At 54.2% G+C, this 19,964-nt stretch overlaps 1 protein-coding gene across 10 annotated transcripts in view; it reads left to right on the top strand.

Annotated features, from left to right (window-relative positions):
• The window catches only part of SYK (spleen associated tyrosine kinase), a 73,352-nt gene that overhangs the window by 36,599 nt on the left and 16,789 nt on the right, over positions 1 to 19,964 (top strand). For 7 of the 10 annotated variants that reach the window (XR_003902093.1, XR_003902094.1, XM_029920906.1 and 4 more), the window contains exons 4-9: positions 3,035 to 3,173; positions 6,306 to 6,387; positions 6,741 to 6,790; positions 8,342 to 8,410; positions 17,562 to 17,652; positions 19,719 to 19,896. Coding sequence is in view for 8 of the 10 variants with exons in the window: in XM_029920906.1 (XP_029776766.1) it covers positions 3,035 to 3,173; positions 6,306 to 6,387; positions 6,741 to 6,790; positions 8,342 to 8,410; positions 17,562 to 17,652; positions 19,719 to 19,896 (609 nt within the window). In the remaining 2 variants the exon portion in view is untranslated. The other 3 variants (XM_029920909.1, XM_029920912.1, XM_029920913.1) reach the window with 3 other exon arrangements.

Raw genomic sequence — 19,964 nt, 5'->3', positions numbered from 1 at the left:
CGCCCCACCATGGCCATGGTCGGGTGCACACAGCCGGCCCAGCCGCGCCCCACGCTGCCGTGGAAACCAGGCAGGAGCCTGTGCCTGCTGCCCTGTTCTGTCTGTGGCAGACACAGCATGGTGGGCCCGGACCCGAGTGGCGGAGAGGGGTGGAGTTCTCCCACCACCAGGTCCCTGGCCACCACACATCCCCTCTGATCTAGGCGGCGTTGGAGGGCGGCCAAGGGGTGCAGCTGCGCCAGGCCATGGCTGGCAGGATGGAGGCTCCCCGACCCCTGCTGGGCCAAGAGCATCTGCCTCTGGAAGGTGCACGAGCCCGAGGCAGGCGGGGTGGGGGTGGGGGGTCCTGGCCTCGCCCTGCCGCCAACACAGGACGGACTTCACAGCCGGCTTACGAATCAGAGCGCTGTGATAGCAGACACAGACACGCTGTCAGCTTGCTTCTTCCCGGAGACCCACAGGGAAGAATGTTCTGGGGCCTCCGCAAACACGCCTGAGGCTGGCTGACCCCGAGCGCAGGAGAGGAGCTGGGAGATGAGCCTGTGCCCTCCTCCTCTTTGGGGGGGGGGGGGTCCTGTGTGACCAAAGCTGGTGGGTGTGCAGGGCAGAGCGAGCTTTCCAGGGCTCGGGGAGCTGCTTCGGCCTCCAAACCAGCGTTCCGGGCAGTGGGTTCAGAATAGCCCAGCTCAGGATCTGCCGGAGCCGGCAGAGGCCTCGCAGCTGCCGGCCGTTAGTGTCACCGGCCTCTGGGCTGTGGGTTTCCTTCCCTGCCCTCGCTTCCTGCCAGCTGGCGCAGGGCCTGCCAGGCAGCCGGTCCCTGCCCGTCCCTGTACCTGCCGTCCCCAGGACGGGCTCACCGGCTGGCTGTCGCTGGGGGGGTCCCCGTGAGGTAGCCACATGCCCCTGGCTGGCACTCCGGAACAGAGGACTCTCCCTCAGGGCCTGTGCCCTGGGGCCGGGGTGAGGGGTGGGGGCTGAAGGGGAGGAAATCACTTGTCCAGAAGCAGGACTGCTCGTCTCCTCCTCGCGCCAGATCTCTCTGTAAACTGTTTGTATCACGAAGTAGAAAACACGTGGAAGAGTCCGTCGCCGCGGTTAGTGCAGATCCGTGAACATTTAACAGAGCAAACACCCCCTGGGGACAGAAGGGAGACCAGTGCGGTAGGAGCCCCTCCCCACTCATGGCTCCAGGACACCACTTCCTGGATTCTGGTGTCCGGTGCCCCTTAACTTTTCTTCTTCTTCTTCTTTGGTTTTGTCACCTAGGACGCAGGTGTGCATCTCTAAACAGTTTGCCCTTGCCTGTTTGGGAGCCCGTGCATCCAGCATGTGGCGTGTGCTTTATGCTCATGGGTCATCGGATTGTTCTGTGATGTTCCGTCATGCGAACACTCCAGAATTTACGTGCGCTTCCTGTCTGCAGCCAGCGGACATTTATTTAGGTGGTTTACTGTTGGGTCAACCGCAGATAACTCGCCGTGCTTCCAGGTGCGACGGCATCCGTTTTTTACCAGGAGTGTGGATTTCTGCTTCCCAAGGACTGGCAGGTCTGAGCTCCGTGGAGACTTCCAAACTGTCCCCCAAAGTAAAGGAACAGATTCATCCTCCCCCAGCAGTATGGATGGCGCCCACACCCTGCTCTTAGGAACACAGGATTATCAGCCTTTCTTGTTTTTGCCAGTGTGAAGGGCGCCCAGGGGCGTCTCCACTGGGGCCTTGCCCCGCGTGTCCCAGACTCCTCGGGTGGGTGACCACACCGTCCCCTGGGCCGTCCGCCATCCCCGGACTCAGTTTTCACAAGAAAAGTTCAGTCGGCATCAGGGGAGGTGGAGAGGCGGGATTTAGGCACGCATTCAGAAAACCAGAGTTTGGATCCCTTTTCTTGCTTCCAGGACCCTGAGGTCAGAGGTGTGAGAAGCCGTAAGTGAAGGGGAATGATGGTTCAGAACAGCCATGGCCCCTTACGTGTGCGTGTGCGCATTCTCCAGGCTCAGCGTTCATCATACGTGCTTCCTTGTCCCTCTAAACCAGCCTTTCTGGTGGCCATTGGTGCTTATGAAGTAAAACATGAGCAGCCCCACATTATGAAATAGCTTCTCATAAGACAGACCTCGTTCTCCTCCCTTATGAAAATAGCCTTTGCCTCTTCGGTGCGGTCGGTTTTTATCTTGACAGCAGCCGACAGGCCTTAGCCGGCCGTGGGCTGTGAAGACAGGTTCACACCTGGGGTGCTGGTGGTTTGGCTGGGTTGGGAGGAAGGAGCTGTCTTCAAGGTGCAGAAGGTCCCTGCCAGGGTCAGGGGGGTCTGGGTGTGTCCCTGCAGCTGCCCCGAGCAGTGGGGTGTAGACCACACCCGCCATCATGCACGGCCAAGCGCGACTCTGCAAGAAATTTATTTTGCCAACAGCCTTCCAGCCCCGCCCGGCACAGCCCGGCCCTCTGTGTTCAGTCCCTTTGGGGAAGAATCCTGAAGCCACAGGTGGGGGGGTGTGACCCCATCCGTTTCCAAAGCCCATCTCGGAGATGTGACCTCTCCCAACTGGGCGGAGCCATCCAAAACTCCCCCACAGCATGGAAGTGCCACGCAGCATGGCACATTCGAGCTCTTCCCAGAATTCGGTGCCCTGGGGCACGCTGCCAAACATTTTAGGCACTTAGTTTCTCATTGTAGGAAAGGCCAGGGCCAAAGGGCCCTGGGGAGAAGGGGCCCTCACTCCCTCCATCTGAGTCTGGAAGTTTCCTAAATAAATACTTACCAAGCACGTCCACGCCGTACACAGGGCCCAGCCGGCTGGGGGTGCTGGCCCTTCTGGGACTGTGACCCAGACACAGACCCCAGGGAGGAGCAGTGAGTGCAGAGACCTTCCCTGTCCTGTGGGTCCCCTGTGCTGGGGACCTGCCTGTGCAGCCACCTGCCCACAGAGCCCAGGCCCCCGCTGCGGCCGCCCAGGGGCCCGGCTGGCAAAGGCCAGGGGATGCACTGCTGCTGCGCCTGGGGCACGCGTGGGTGTGACACGCCGTCTCTGCCTTGCAGGATCCGGGACAGGAATGACAACGGGTCGTACGCCCTGTGCCTGCTGCACGAGGGGAGGGTGCTGCACTACCGCATCGATAAGGACAAGACGGGGAAGCTGTCCATCCCTGACGGGAAGAAGTTCGACACGCTGTGGCAGGTACGAGCCGTTCTCGCGAGGGAGGACGCCCCCCTGGGTCCCGGAGGGGCTCCTTCCACCCTCAGGTGCCCTGGCGCCGGGGTGGGGACGTCAGGTGCACGAGGCTCCGGAAGGTCTGGGGCCGCTCCGCCTGGCGCCACAGAGGTCCCCCTGGAGGGCGGCGCTTGCAGGTGAACAGGAAGCCGTGCCTTGGGGACTGGGCCTACTTCTCTCTCTATAGAAGGTGTCAGGTGTTTGCTCGCCGCAGAGGAAATCTCCGGAAGTTAAGGAGACGCAGAGAGCAGGCCAGCACTCCCAGCTGGCTCGGGACCTTTCAGCTCTGGTCTGAAAAGGGATTATTCTCCATCCAACCGTTAGTAAACCCTGAAACGGCTCATAATTTGGGAGACACCGAGGGACCACGGAGCAGGGAATTGACGGCCTGGCACGGGGCCGTGGCGGTGCTGCACACGGCACTTCGCGCAGGCAGTGTGTGGGCTGCTGGGCGCAGCAGCGGAGAGACCCCGGGGGCTCTGCTCGCCCGAGTGGCCGCCGCACAGAGCTTTTGAGGGTGAGGAACGTGATGAGGGTTGAATCCACACATCTACACCCCGCACCTCTCATGTGCTCAGAGCGGGAAAGGGCCCCACCCCAAATCCGTCTGTTTTTAAACAGAAGGGATTCTCCTTCCTTGAAAACACAGTAATCACCACCCAACGTATTCAGGTCCTAACGCCGTAGCTGGGGAGGAAATCCCTCTTCTCTGAGCCGGCGCCGCGTGTTTACCCACGTCCCTTGTAACGCTGGTGTCTGCCCTGCGGCTCCTAGGCTGTGGCTCCTCACTGAGCACGCTGTGCTTACCTCCCAGCACGCGTGAGAGAGAGGTCAGCCGCCAGGGCGGCTCACAGAGCAGCAGGGACGTTGCTGGTGGGTTTCAATCCCCCAGGGCCTCTCTCCTCCTACGAGAATCCTTGATGGTGGGCCCGTCCGCCAGGACCAGGACCTGGCCACACGGCCCTTGGACTCCTCCAGAATGATTGTTTCCCTTGTGGGCGTTCACGCACAGGGCCAAGGTCAGCAAGCTTGCTCACTGCAGCGTTGGCGAACATATATATATTCATTCAACAGTTACTGGAAACTTCCTTCCCAAGACGCTTTCCCGTACTCTTGGATTCCTCGGCACGTTAGCGGCCAGCCCTGGCTCGTATCTTCCCCGTGTATGTTTTCTAGCCCCTGGCGTAAGAAAGAGCATCAGAAAGCCAGCACCGCCTCCATTTTGACAGGTGTGATTTCAGTGTTTTTCCTGGAGAGTCACAGGAGTGCCGCTGTCCCTGACCCCCACCCAGGAGTCCGGGGCTGGCTCCCTGGGAATTGCTACGCTCAGCTGGAATTGCCTACTTTGGAGACAGAGTCAGCAAACCAGGAACCCAAGCCGGCCCCGGCCTGTTTTTGTGTAGTTAAGGAAAAAGTGGGTTTTACTCCATCCAGCCCCTTGCAGAAAAAGTTTGCTGACCCTGCGCGGAAGGGAAGTGCTCACACGCAAGCCCGCCTCCCGGGCACCCCTGTCTATACGGTGTCAGGAACACAAGGTATTTGAATGATCCTGGAAAGATGGACGGGACATCTCGCCACTGCAGGGACCTCGATACCGTCAGACCGAGGACACGCTGTTACATTCCATGGACCGGGCAGAGCCTCTGTGTTTATTTCAGAAGCGTGTTAGGGCTGACCACGTCGAAACATCTGTTTAGAGGTAGATCTTACAACAGTAAAAGACAACTTAAAAAGAGATTGCTTTCTAGAAGGTGCATTCAGGGGCACCTGACTGGCTGGTTCAGTAGAGCATGTGACTCTTGATCTTGGGGTCGTGAAGTTCAAGCCCCCCCTTGGGTGGAGCCTACTTCAGAAAAATTATATATATATATACATATATATATATATATATATATATATGTATATATATATATGTATATATATATATATACGTATATATATATATGTATATATATATATGTATATATATATGTATATATATATGTGTATATATATGTGTATATATATATGTGTATATATATATATTCATTCAACAAACGTTCACCCAAGCAGGTAAGTGTGGATAGGAAATTCAAGAGCAGGGTCCTTAACTGGAAGAGTTACTGATAAACAGATAAGGAACAGCCACCAGACACGAAGATTCTAGGTTGTCTGAAGAGGAGATGTCTCTTTGAAGGAGGAAAATATGAAACACCAAGACCATCTTCTTATTGTATAATTTGATGAGATATAAATAAATCTACTTGCCATTGATTAATTTTTAATGGACCAAATGGACATCATAAATCCTGGTTTTCTGGGAGCCGTTAGCCAAGGATGGCCACATTCTATCAACATAAGGTCATTTTCTAGAAGGTTCCATGTCCTTGTGCCCCGGCTCTGAGGTCTTCTCCCTGAAACTTCTGGGCTGAATGACTTAATCCCTCCAAAGCCTTTGTTCGCAGCCCTTGTACAGCATTAACCAATAATTAATGGTATATTGTGATTCCTTTACCTGTCTCTCCGTCAAGAGAGGAAGCACCTCAGGCATAGGAAATGTGTCTCATTCATCTTTGTTCACCTTTGTCCTGTCTTGGGGCCCAGCATGTTGAATGACAGAATAAAGGAAGAAATATTAGCATGCTGAATTTGTTTTGATAATGTCATACAGATGTAGGAGAAATAAACAAATGTAGCTTGCTACTGAAAAAGGAAGGGAAGGAGGGCTGGTGGAATGGATGGGTGGACGGATGGGTGAATAGATGGATGGGTGGACGGATGGATGGACGGATGGGTGCATGGGTGATGAATGGGTGGGTGGATGAGTGAGTGGATGGACAGATGGACCAGTGGGTGGGTGCATGGGTGGGTAGATGGGTGGGTGGATGAATGGATGCATGGGTGGGTGCATGGGTGGGTGGGTGGACACAGGGGTGTGGGGAGGTGGTGTGCGGACTTCTGTCCAGGATCTGAGGCTGCTGGGAGGGGGCATGGGGCGGAGGCACATTTTATTGTCCTCGAGCCACATTTAAGGTGTGAAAGGGGAGTTGGCAGCTCCAGGTGGAATTTCTCCCATTTCCTGCCTCCGTTATTCATGGCTCTCACTTTCTTCTCTTTCAGCTAGTGGAGCATTATTCTTACAAAGCAGATGGGCTGTTAAGAGTTCTTACAGTTCCGTGTCAGAAAATTGGGGGGCCGTCAGGTGAGTCCGACGTTGGAGCCTCTTGTCTCTCAGACGTTGAAAGCAATCAGCCTCATGTTCCTTTCGGGCTGTCCCAGATTCGGGTGGGATGAATCCTTGTTTTTACAGATCAATAAAAAAGGAGGTCGGGTCAGTTCAATTAATCAAAATGTAGCCAATAACTTTAACCTTAGGAAACACATGGTTCTACCTGCGTGCATGAGAAACTTGAGTGGAGGGAAGACGGAGAAATGGCGCCCTAGGCGGAAGTGTCGGACAGTCCGGCTTAGTGATCTGCGCCAGCGGGGTGGGGTGGGGGGACAGTCACGGGTTTCCTGGGGTTTCAGCCCTAACTGTCTGCTCTTTCCACCCAGGAAATATCAACTTCGGAGCCCGAGCGCCCCTCCCAAGTCCACATCCTGCGGTAGGTGTCACGAGAACTGCCCCTTGGGTGAAGAGACCGAATGTTAGTGCAAGGAAAACATGGTTTAGCGCTTAAGGGTCGAGGTGATTGTTGCTTTTCTCGCTCTTGATAAACTGAGACCGGGGAGTGTCAGCTAGAATCAGCCTATTTTTAGTTCCAAGCCAGCCAAGGTCATTTCTTTGTAGGTTAGACTGGGACACCCAGGGTTAAATCAGAACCACGCCTCCTGGCGGATTTGGGAAGGGGTCATACGTGGCCCTGGCTCAGCCCTGAGTGGTCTGCATGGAGCCGTGTGCACGATCCACGAGACCGTGTGCGTGGTCGCTGTAGTGAGCTCGCCCGCCCGGCTCTCTTGGTTAAATCATTGTTCTCAGAAGGCTCGACCTTTCAGGGAAGCTGGTCCGATGGTAGCTTGGCCAAGGAGGTTGGGGAGGGGCTGGGGTGCTCCGCAGCATCAGACAAGAGAAGCACCCAGAGAAGGCGGGAGCTGGCCTCTCCCTCTGCGCAGTAGGAGGTGAGAATGTCCCCGCCCCCGCCCCCACGCCTCCAAGTGGGCTTGCCCCACACATGCCCCTAAAGAGAGAATTCTTCATCTCCGGCCTCCAGACTGTTCCAAGCTGACACACAGCTTTACACGCAGGACAGGAATTGGGCCTTGCTCCTTTTGGGGGACCTCCATGTGCACCTTTGGTGTCCTTGGAAGTATAAAAATCCCCCCGTCCTGAGCCGTGTGCTGCCCGTCTCCCGATTTGCCTGTTAACCATTTAAAAACAAAATCGGCAGAAAGTAGAATCTACGCTCTGCCCGGCGGGGGCCCGCTGACCGCTCGGCACCTGGGCTGTGTTGAAGCAGAGAGGCTCTCGGCCAGAAGCCGTCACCGGATGCGGGGAATCGGGATTTGCTAAAGTACCAGGGAACTTTGGCCCCAGCATCTGAAGTTCGGCACCTTTGTGGAGTAAAGTTTTATGCTTTACGGGCTCCTGGAACACGTACGGTCCACAAGGCAGAGTTCTAATCGTCTGAGACAGAGGAGGGCTCAGGGCTGAGTGCTCCCAAGGGAATATCAAGCCCATGTGTAGCCGGGCCTTACCCAGTAGCTTCAGGAAGTTAGCTATTCTGGAAAGGCTTTTCCTTGACTGGTGAGGTACAAACAGGGAAAAAAAATACATGCCCTACATGTCTGACGCCTTAGAACCAGCTCCCCAAAGATATAAGAAAATTGGGCATCATCTGATTTAATTTTCTTTAGAATGATTTGTGGAGTTTGTGATTTAGTAATCCGCATGAAACAAGAACTATTTAATATAACAGCCCTGATCTTACAGCTCTCCATGGAAACTGTTCCCACAATACTCTTCCAGATCCTTCTCACGTGGTGGGCTAATCCTGAAGCCTCCGATGACCCACTGTTGTGGGACTGAATCTCTTAGTGGAACGTGGAGGGGCTGGCAGTGCCCATTGTAACGCAAGTCGAAATAGCATGTCATGTAAGGTAGCCCGTGTTTGATTTCTGAAACATTTACTATTCCTCTTTGCCGTTGTGGTTTCTAGACCTGGTCAGCGGGTGGAATAATCTCAAGAATCAAATCATACTCCTTCCCAAAGCCTGGCCACAGAAAGGTGCTAAAGCGTCCCCTGCTTGAGTCCTTGACTGAGTGGTAGGACTGGCCCGCACGCGGCGCCCCTGCTCTGGTGCCCACTGCCCTCCGCGTGCGCTGCCCTGACCCCTGCCCCCTCGCTGCTCTGCTCTCACGTCTGCCGTGCACAGCCCGCTCCCGGGCCTCCTGTGCTTTTCTTGTGGGTCCTGGTCCCTGCTGCCAAGTCCACGCCGTGAGCGTGCGTCCTGTCTCTGCTAAATGTGCGCTTGAAAGTCATTCGGGTCAACAGGGAAGGTGGGAGCCTCGAGTCGTAAAATCTTTTGAAAGAAAGCCAAGTGCTGTTGCTACTGGTGGGAGGGACTGGCAGCTGATTGGATAAGTCCCATACTGGTAGGAAGTACTGGCAGCTGATTGGGTAAATCCCATACTGGTGGGAGGGACTGGCAGCTGATTGGATAAATCCCGTACTGGTGGGAAGAACTGGCAGCTGATTGGGTAACTCTCATACTGGTGGGAGGGACCGGCAGCTGATTGGATAAAGCCCATACTGGTGGGAGGGACCAGCAGCTGATTGGGTAAATCTCATGCTGGTGGGAGGGACCAGCAGCTGATTGGATAAATCCCATACTGGTGGGTGGGACTGGCAGCTGGTTGGATAAATCCATACTGGTGGGAGGGACTGGCAGCTGATTGGATAAATCTCATACTGGTGGGCAGGACCTCCAGGGTTTAGTGCCTAAAACATTCATTTGGTGTTACCCAGTATCACAGTCCTTGCATTGTGGCCATGGGTTCCCAGCACGGAACCTTAGGTAGAAAGTGTATGAAGACAGACATGGACATTTAAAGATTAGAAACACTCCTTTTCTTGATGGGGCAGTAAGATTGACATAGGATGTGTTTTTCTATTTGACTATGTGATTGGATTAGGAGGAAAGAAGCCAACTTTTTAAAATGATTTTTCATTTATAATGAAGCATCTCTATCTATGCATGTGTATATGTGTGTGTGTGTGTGTGTGTATGTATAAAAATATATATTCTTTGTACTTTTATCATTGGTGGTAGAAAATTAATTCTTTTATTACTAGTTCTTTCCATTTTCACATCAATTGGCATTTTCCTAAACGATTCAACATACAGCTGGGCATCAACACGTGATGCAAATCGCATAGAGTATTTGCTGGAAACTACAGAACTGAAAAAGCATAAAAGGCCTAAGATTTTGTTTAGGAGAAATTTTCCAAGCTGGCCATACTACTGAAGGCATTTCTCAACAGCGTCGACCGCAGATGAGAGAGGGGAGTTGAACGTGATGTTTGATGGAACTGAAGGAAATGGAGCGGCTGCCTGTCTGAGTGTCACCTGTGGGAAGCCCGGGTCAGCCCACAGGAATCCTCCGCTAGGATGAGGCCGTGCTCTGGGGGGCTGCGGTGGAGGCTGTCTGTGCTAAGGGTGGCACGTTAGGAGTCGGGGGCCAGGTTCTGTATGGTGACACATGCTCTATGTCGGTGCCCTCTTTGCCACACCTCCTGGTGTTTGCTAGAAGGTTCCAGGACCAGCATGTGGTTGAGGCTGCGGCCCTAAGAGGTAGGCGTCCCCCATGCTTCCCAGCAAAGCCCTGCTGCTGCCACCTTGTGGCCCACGTGGCCTCAGCATTGGCCCCTTCCCTGGGGACAGGGCTCTGTGTGGGGGTTCCCAGGCCTGGGGTCCCACAGTATTTCCTGCTGATGGGGCCAGATGGCACCCATCGGCCAAGGTGATGCAAAGCAGATTCAAGGTGTTTGTTAATAATCATAAGTCATTTTTTCAAGGCTGTAATTACAAAGTTAGTTCAACTTCATGACTCTGTTACCTGGGGTTTGACAGTCAAACACAAGAGGCAGAAGTTTTGGTTTTGTTTTATTTTGTTTTAATGTTTGTTTGTTTATTTTTGAGAGGGGGAGAGAGAGAGAGATGGATCATGAGCAGGGGAGGAGCAGAGAGAGGGAGACACAGAATCCAAAGCAGGCCCCAGGCTCTGAGCTGTCAGCACAGAGCCTGACGCAGGGCTCGAACTCATGAACTGTGGGATCTTGACCTGCGCGAAGTCAGGTGCTTAACTGACTGAGCCCCCCAGGCACCCCAAGAGGCAGGAGTTTTTAATCAGATGGTGCGACAGAGCTTCGTAGAAAAGCTCAAGGCGGGACGCATGGCATGCACGGCACCCAGAACCCCTCGCTCGCTGGCTTCCGTGGCCCCTCCGCGCACAGGCCCTGCCTGGCGGCCGTGGGGACCCCCGTGGACATGCGCCACAGTGCGGCCGCCGCCATTTGCTTGCTCACGATTGCCGGTGTGCCAGCACACAGCCCCCGGCCCACGCGCAGCCCGAGACGGGCCGCGTCGCTGTGTATCTCGTCCTGAGGGTCCGAAGGGTGTGGGTTCAGTCAGGGAGCACGACCAGCTGGGGATCTGTGCACAGCAGACACGCACACGTACTTACGTATTTATACACGCACATCTCTACTGTGCGCCCACAGGCGGGTGTGCTGCTTTGTCCCGGGGACTTGCCTGATACAGTTTTGGGGGCGGGATAAGCGGGTCCCGGACCGAAGGGCGGCCCGTCAGGAAGGGAAGGCCAGGAGCAGGACGGAGCCCTTCGGCCACGCGGCGCTCCATCCATCTGCCCTCCACCTTTCTCTGTGTGTCTCTTGGCAAAGCCTCAGCCCTCCCGAGGACTCTTCCTGATTAAGCCAGCGCCCCCCCCCCCCCCATAGTCTTAAGTCAACTAATTAGGGATTTTAGTTACTGCAGAACCTGCAGGATCCCTCCACAGTGATACCAAGGGGACAGTGGGACTCAGTAGTCGAGACTAGAGGTCGGACTAGCCCCGTGACACATCAAAAAGCCATCGCCGAAGGAAGCAGTAGCTCAGCCTTGAGGGGACGAAACCCCCCCCCCCATCCCTGCCCCAAGCAAGCTGAAGCCAGCGTGGTCACTTACAGTGAATAAGGAGAGATCCAGAAAAGATGTAGTAGATCTTTATACTAAAGGGACATGTCTCCTTTTTCTTTTTTTAAATAAGTTTTTATTTATTTTGAGAGAGAGCAGGAGCAGGGAAGGGGTAGAGGGAGAGAGAGAGCGAATCCCAAGCAGTTTCTGCACGGTCAGCACAGAGCCTGACTCAGGACTCGAACTCACAAAATGGGAGATTATGACCTTGGCTGAAACTAAGAGTTGGACACTTAACGAAAAGTTGGAGCCACCTAGGCACCCCAAACATGTCTCCTTTTCTTAAACTATTAATATGTATCACTGAGACTACCTAAAATATCTGTAAGACTACCTAAAGTAAAGAGATATGTGCATGGATAAGAAACATAACATCCTCCAAAGAAATAAAAAACTGGGAATAAGTATGGGTATTGCACACATGTAAGATTAAGATCCTTAATATGTAAAATTCTCTAAGCCAATAAAAGTTTTAATTGTCTAACAGGCTAATGGCAGAGGATGTCAGTAGGTAGTTTTCAATAAAGCAAATATATTTATATTTTTATACAGAAAATGTAGGAAAATGCAAACATAGAGAAAGCTCCATTTCATAACAAGAGATATGCAAGTTGGAACTCTGGTGCCCTGATATGTCCATGTGTGAAATGGACCCGAATATAAAGCTTGAGGACATGAGGTGCAGAAAGGGTGTGGTAATAACCCGTCCCCCAGTTTTCTGGAAGTGATACGGCTTCGAAAGAAGGCAGTTTCACAACATCCGTCAAAATTAAAACCATGTCTGACTTCTTAGCAGCAGTTTTATTTCCAGCTGTGTATTAGTCTTACATTTCTGCCTAATCCTGTCAACATGAAGGTGTTTCTTCCAGCGTGGTATAACGGACAAACTCTGGAAACAATTTAAAAGGCCATCGTTGGGAAAGGATCCAGTTACAACAAAACGCATACTATGAGAGGCAGCTGAGATCTAGAATTGTTTCCAAAATACAGTGTTGCCAGTGATGAACATGTGCTGATAGAATATAGAATGTTCTAGAATAAATACACGGTGACCTCTGTAAGAGCAGTTGCTGTGGGCGCACAAACAGGGGCATCAAGGAGACTCGCAGTTCATTGTAAACCCTGTGGTGCCTTTTTAGATTTGTGCCTCTTCAATTTGTTTAATAGTTTTAAAAAGAATTAAATATTAGAAAGTAATTAATCTGGGGTGGCTGGGTGGCTCAGTTGTCCAACTTCAGCTCAGATCAGATCTCACAGTCCATGGGTTCAAGTCCCGCATCAGGCTCTATGCCGACAGTTCAGAGCCTGGAGCTGCTGCGGATTCTGTGTCCCCCTCTCTCTGCCCCTCCCCTGCTCATGCTCTCTCTCTCTCTCAAAAATTAATGACTATTTTTTAAAAAAAGAAACTAATTAATTGATTAATACTATGAAAATACTTTTCTGCAAAAAAGGCTATTGCCTATTTAAATTTATATTTTTGAAATATGCATTGAATTTCCATAGATGCCAAAAATATCAGTAGTGTGTGATTTAAGTTATGGATGAAACGTATTTTAATCGCTGTTCAGAAATATGTTAGGAGAGCTAGTATTTATGTTTTCGTAAATAGAAGAGGAATTTTCTATTCATTACGCAGTCAGGAGAAAGGACTTAGGGGAATTAAGTCAGACACCCCATCTGGTTAGATAAGGTGCAAATGACACTCTTGACTTTGCTAATTTGGCCAATATACGTAGCTGTTTTTAATAACTCAGCCACAAAAAGTACATGTCAGAACTTGAATGAATTCTAGCGTGTGGGTGATTAATGAAAAGGCATTTTGACGTGAAGTAGCTTGTTAATCAGATATGAGAGATTTCCTAATAAAAACTTAGGAGCAGTGATATTTTAAAGTTTTCCCTAGAGATTCGGAACGTCTTCATACCTAAAATTAGAAACGAAGTTAAAGTAGAATTAAGTATGATTCGCCCTCTCCCCACCCCTCTGCACACTTACTTTAAAGACTGGAAATTCTTAGATGCACGAAGTCCCTGGCGCTGCCGGACCTCAGAATGTTCATCTTGCTGCGCTAAGTACGTAAGGAGAAGCCGCAGAGAAGCTTCTTGAAAAGACAGCACTTCAGCCTGGCCTCACAAAGGCGCATTCCCTAAAAACGCAACACGGCATTGACGTCACCTCGGTGGGAATGCCCGGGATTTCACACCGAGGCCCCGTTTCATGCCAGCCCTGCACTGATGGTTGGCGTGTTTTAAGGCTCATGTTTAAATACACAGTTCACGGGCCGAGTTGGAAGAGGGAAACCGGGAAAAAGGAGTTGTGGAGTCCTACGTTTATGCCGTAATGCCCAGGCGGGAGCCAGACCCGTGAGGACACGTGTTTCCACGTCATTGTCAAGGGCCAGGGTGTGGACGTCTGCTTCTAGGGTGAGAGGCAATTAATTGTGAAGGTCAGGTGTTGGCTCACGTGGTTAGAAGCCAACTGGGCATCAGTCCGGGCCCTGGCCGAGGACACATGCCCTCGACTGTGGGTCCCTGCCTCCCACTGGGACCGCGGTCACTCCGCCCGGGACCAGGGCCCCACCTGCAACGGCTCTGAAGCCTACAGCCCCTTCTTAGTCCCGGCCACGGTGACACATGTGGCCGCCTTTCGACTGCTTTGTCTGATTGCAGAAGGTCTGGAGAGGGAAGTTAGGACACAGCACCGCACGCCGAGCCGGAAGCCGGGTCACTGGTCGGCGCTGTGAGAGCAACAAATACATTTTTCCTCTTCTGCTCACTTCTGAACCCCCACCTGAACGTGGGCGCCCGAAGAGCCTTTGTAGGATACATTTCCGCTTATAGCCAAGCCAGTAAGAGATCAGGGGTTATAACGTATGACCTAATTGTTCTTGTTTTTATTATTGTGGGTGATCTGTTTTCACCTCAATGTATAAAACATAAAGAAAAACCACAGGTGGTTCTTGGGGACGTAGCGCACGCAGGGAGCCAGCGCCATCTAGCGGTGGCCCGCGGGCTTGAGCTCTGTTCGGAATGTCCGCAAAAACGGGGGAAACGCACCTGTCAACGTTCCATTTACAGCCCGTTCTCTATGCAGAAGAGGCGCTTCTCTTGATTAGGGCAGAAAAAGCCATCAAGTGTAAAGCAGAGAGAATAATGGTAAATGATCTAATGGACCCACAGTTTGTTTTTCGCTAAATTAAAATTTCATTAAATTGTAATACTCATCAATAATTTATAATTTAGCATCCTGCCTGAGAGCCCACTCTGCACAAAGTCCTTGGACTCTTTTGAACGGTGCCCATCCGATGGCAGAGGGCGTTTGTCATTGTTCTACTAAGCGGCATATCCATCGAACACTTTAGGAGACGTGAACAAGTGTCATGTCTTGACTTTCCTCACAGTGTCACCGCTGCCTTGTCAACTGACATGACAGGAAGCCTCCCATTTCTTCCAAAGAACATTCTCCAGAGTCATCCTCTGCCCCAGCGAGGCTGAGGAGGACCCGGGGCCCAGCCAGGGAGCAGATGTGGTTGGTGAGGGTCTCGTGGGGCTTGGCCAGGCCGTGAAGGCTCCTGACAGAGTGGTGATCTGTGTGGCCACCTCAGCTGAAAACGGGCCCACCTGCCCTTCCAAGGGAGACACCAACCCGGGTCCTTATCCTGAGACAGACCAGGGGCATGAGCTCAGTGTGGCCGTCACTGGCAGTTCTCACCTGCTCGAGGCCCTGGCGTCCGGGTCATTTCCCCCTCCCGCCTCTGCTTCAGGATCCTTCCCCACAGGATTTCCTGGTCGGGTAGTTACTTCTGCCTTTACTTTAGGAAGTCTGCTGCTCGGGAGAGGGTTCGCTCGGGGGGCGGGGGGAGCAGCCAGGACACTGCTCCTAAGGGGGCACAGGCGGGTCTCAGGGTCAAGAGAAAGGTTGCCAGTGTCCTCTCTTTTCCCGTGACTGTGGGTGCTGCCGTCTTTGGATCTCAGAGTTTCCCACCGGCAGAGAAGGTCAGAGACATTGAAAGAATAGTAACTGTAAACCTAAAAAGTGTTTAAAAAAACAAAACTGAACCTCTCTCCTCCTTGGAGTGTGAGTGTGTCTGAGCAGAGGGGGGCGGAAAGCCTGGGGGTCCTGTCCCTCCTCGGACCTTCTGTGGAGATGGGGTGATTATCTTACAGATGAGAAGTGGACTCTCACAGGGCATTCGGGTGTCCTGTGATCACAGACCAGTTTTTCAAAGCGGCAGACTGTCACTTGGGATTGTCCACGCCTGTTTCCCTCCCTTAGCGTAAAGACTTGAGCGAGAACTCAGTTTTCCTTTTTTTTTTTAAGTTATTTACTTTGAGAAAGAGCAAGAGGGAGCAGGGGAGGGGCAGGAAGAGGGAGAGGAAGGGAGTCTCAGGCAGGCTCCACGCCCAGTGCAGAGCCCGACACAGGGCTCGAACTCAAACTGGAAGATCATGACCAGAGCCAAGATCAAGACACAGCGGGTAACCCCCTGCGCCACTGAGGAGCCCCTGAATCACTGTTAAATCCCCCTGACTTATTCTCCACGTCTCCCGGTGTCAAGACCTTCTCTCCATCCATTCACTCACTCACTCGCTCATTGGCATGTGTTTGGCACGTGTTGTTGAGCACCGGTGGTGGGCACGGCGAAGCTGGATGCAGGGAACACAGGACTGTGTCTCCCACGGTTTGCACTCCAGACACATCGCACCCTTCCCGTGAGTGTGGCCGGAATGCTCGGGCGGTCCTGGAGAACAGGGAGCCAGGGCCACGGGCTGACACATGAGAGCAGGTGTCCCCTGGCCGGGTCATAGGGCCTTTGGCACCGCGAGCAGCGGTCTGTGGCGATCGGTGGACAGTGTGCAGGAGGAGGTCAGGGTTCCGGAGACACGTGGCTGAGGGGCAGCCGTGGGGCCTCGTGACTCCACTGTCCTTGTGGTTCCAGGTCCTGTGACGTCAGGAGGGCAGGCGAGGCTGCATTGTGTGGCACAGATAATGGCAATGTGAAAGTAAGCTTGATGTCTCTGTTTCTCTCGGCTTCTCCAAAATCTGGCAGTATCTCATTTCTTCGTGGCCACTGTTCGGGTGCTGGTGAGGTTAACGGGTATATGAGCTCCTATTGGACTCACACCAAAAACAAAACAAATGAAAAAAAAGAAGAGATTTGAATTGTGATTTTTTTCCCCCATGAACCAAACTGGCCAGCAGTACCCTGGTCTGAGGTCAAGGGGGTGGCGTGAGCCTGGACGACTCAGGACAGAGACTCTCGAGGGGAGCTGACAGGGACGTAAGGAGCAGATCCTCCCCGAACCCTCTTATTTCATGATGCAGATTAATGCACATCAAATAAATAATAGGGTAGTTGCCGTTAATAACGTCCAGCAAACCGTTTCCATTTCCTGCTCGGGGTACGGGGCAGAGTTGCCGTGGGTTCGCCAGGCAGACCTCCCCCGTCCCCCTGCGCAGGGTCAGCGGTTATTACCACGGTCAGCAGCACTGAGCTCTGGCTGGTGGCAGCCACGTCCCCGCGGGACCGCGGGCTTGCTGGCTGGCGCCCCCTCTGGGATCGCCCCCACACGTGGCTAGATCTCCGTGGGGGGCAGAATACAGCAGAAACTAGAACTGTGTGGACGCTCTGGAGTCAGGGAGGGGTGGAAGCAGCTAGAGATGCTCAGTGTTTCTTCTTTTTTTAAATGTTTATTTTTAAGGGGAGAGCAGGGGCAGAGAGAGAGGGAGACACAGAATTGAAGGAGGCTCCAGGCTCCAAGCTGTCAGCACAGAGCCCGACATGGGGCTTGAACTCACGAATGTGAGATCATCACCTGAGCCGAAGTCGGAGGCTTACCGGACTGAGCCCCCCAGGCCCCCCTCAGGGTTTCTTCTTAAATAACTTTCACAGGACACAGAACTGAAAAGAAAGGGGGTCTCTGATAGGCAGGAACGGGATTGACAAGGGTCTGTGAGCGGGGACCAGTGCAGGAGCTGAGCTCCGTCCAGCCTTCGCGGGGTCCAAGCAGGTGCCCGAAGGATGAGATAAGCCATGTGGCTTTTTGTCTCTCTTCCCAATTCCTTTGCTTGTCTTCTCTGCGTAAGTTCAAGTGTGATTCTCTGAGAATAAAAGTAACTGTGCAGATCAGCTCGACTGCACACCCATGAAGGAGAGTGACCACTGTCGTCTGTGTGCTTCAGGCCTCCACGTCGTCCCAAGGGAGCCGGCCAGAGAGCTCCGCGACCTTCAATCCGTACGAGCCGGAGCGGGGGCCCTGGCCCACGGACAGAGGTGAGAAGCGCCCTCGCAGGGCACCGGCCGGCCATTCACCGCAGCGCGGTCCTGCCGGCCGCGGCGTGGCCTCGCGCCCTCACCCGGCTCGCGGTGCGGGTGCTGCTGGCTGGGGGCGGGTGTTCTGGTGCACGCGATGGGCTCGGAGGCCTCCCTCTGGGTGACTCAAAGTGTTCTGCTGCCCGGAAGGCTCACCTCCTCGCGCCGACAGCACCGCCAGCTCACGTGTCTCGGACCTTGTCCTTGGGAAGTGTGCGTGTCCTTGGACGGGGTGTGTGTGTGTCCTCGGGTGCTGTGTGCGTGTCCTTGGACGGTGTGTGCGTGTCCTTGGAAGGTGTGTGTGTGTCCTTGGAAGGTATGTGCGTGTCCTTGGGCGCTGTGTGCGTGTCCTTGGGCGCTGTGTGCGTGTCATCGGGCGGTGTGTGCGTGTCCTTGGATGGGGGGTGTGTGTCCTTGGGCGCTGTATGCGTGTCCTTGGACGGTGTGTGTGTGTCCTTGGGCGCTGTGTGCGTGTCCTTGGACGGTGTGTGCGTGTCCTTGGGCGCTGTGTGCGTGTCCTTGGACGGTGTGTGCATGTCCTTGGACGGTGTGTGTGTGTCCTTGGACAGTGTGTGCGTGTCCTTGGACGGTGTGTGTGTCCCCTCGGGTGGTGTGTGCGTGTCCTTGGATGGGGGGTGTGTGTCTTTGGGCGCTGTATGTGTGTCCTTGGACGGTGTGTGTGTGTCCTTGGGCGCTCTGTGCGTGTCCTTGGACAGTGTGTGCGTGTCCTTGGACGGGGTGTGTGTGTCCTCGGGTGGTGTGTGCGTGTCCTTGGACGGTGTGTGTGTGTCCTTGGGTGCTGTGTGCGTGTCCTTGGACGGGGTGTGTGTGTCCTTGGACGGCGTGTGCGTGTCCTTGGGCGCTGTGTGCGTGTCCTTGGATGGTGTGTGCGTGTCCTTGGGCACTGTGTGCGTGTCCTTGGACGGGGTGTGTGTGTTTTTGGACGGCGTGTGCGTGTCCTTGGACGGTGTGTGTGTGTGTCCTTGGACGGTGTGTGTGTGTGTCCTTGGGCGGTGTGTGCGTGTCCTTGGAAGTTGTGTGTCCTTGGACGGCGTTCGTGTCGTTCCACAGACGGGGCACTAGGGCGTGGCTGGTCCAGACGGAAGGGAGGTCTGTGTGGCTGGAATCCTGGATGCACGTAGGGGGTCACAGGGGCTCCGAGGCCACGAGAGGGTGCAGTTCAGGAAGACACACCCTCCCAGCGCCCGGTGGCTCTCGGCCAGACCGGTCCTCACACGTGGGAGCCCGTCTTAGGTTCTCTGTGTGACTCCAGGTTATATTTTTACTGGTAAACTTGATCAGTCTATTTATTGCTGCAGAAATGACCCCCAAACTCAGCAGCTTAAAATGACAGCAGGTGTTTAAGGGTCTCCCCAGGTCCGGGGTCTGGGCTCACACGGTGGTGGGGGAGGCCGGGCGAGCGGGAGCATGGGGCCGGCCGGCACCGCGGCCTCTGCCTCGTCCGGGCGCTTCCGCAGGCGTCTCCCGGTGGGGACGGGCTGGGCTTGCGCACCGTGTGGCAGGTGGCCGGACGGCCGCACGCCCCGCGTGGGGTCTGCAGCCCAAGAGCCAGGCCTCCAGCCAACAGTGCGGTAGTTCGTGGTCCTTCACAGCCCGCCCGAGTGTGTCACAGATGCCCCGTCCCGTGTGGTCTGGTGGTTGACAACTTCCAGTATATTCTGGCAGTTGACACAGTTACAAAAGCCAGTGGGGATGAGGGGGTGTGACAGAGACCTCACCCCTCAGTAGAAGGAGCGTCAGAACTTTTGGACACAGTAGGAAGGCCTCCCCTGTGTTTGCCTCTGGCATGAAAGACCCTTCCTCTGTGCACGTCCGTGCGGGAATGGGGTCGGGCCCAGTGGGGACCAGGGCCTTTCTGCTGCCCCCCAAGGAACCGGGAGAGACGGTGCCCTGGGCGCTCACTGGCACCGTAGGTCTGCCAAGGGAGGCGCGAGGGTGGGAGCGGGAGGTGGTGGGAGTCTCCCCGGGACCCGCCCCAAGGCCCCGTTTCCCTGACGGCACCGCAGATGCCCAGAGAGAGGCCTTGCCCATGGACACCGCGGTGTACGAGAGCCCCTACGCGGACCCCGAGGAGATCAGGCCCCAGGAGGTCTACCTGGACCGCAAGCTGCTGACGCTGGAGGACAACGAGCTGGGCTCCGGTAACTTCGGGACCGTGAAGAAGGGCTACTACCAGATGAAGAAGTAAGTCACGGCTCCACCGCCGCCCGGACCTCGGCCCGCGGGCCGGCCTGGGGAGCCGCCTGTGCGCG

This window comes from Suricata suricatta, chromosome 13 (assembly GCF_006229205.1).
Source record: "Suricata suricatta isolate VVHF042 chromosome 13, meerkat_22Aug2017_6uvM2_HiC, whole genome shotgun sequence".
NCBI classification, from domain to species: domain Eukaryota; kingdom Metazoa; phylum Chordata; class Mammalia; order Carnivora; family Herpestidae; genus Suricata; species Suricata suricatta.
The sequence above is the reverse complement of the archived record's forward strand: the minus strand, read 5'-3'. Positions and strand labels throughout refer to the sequence as shown.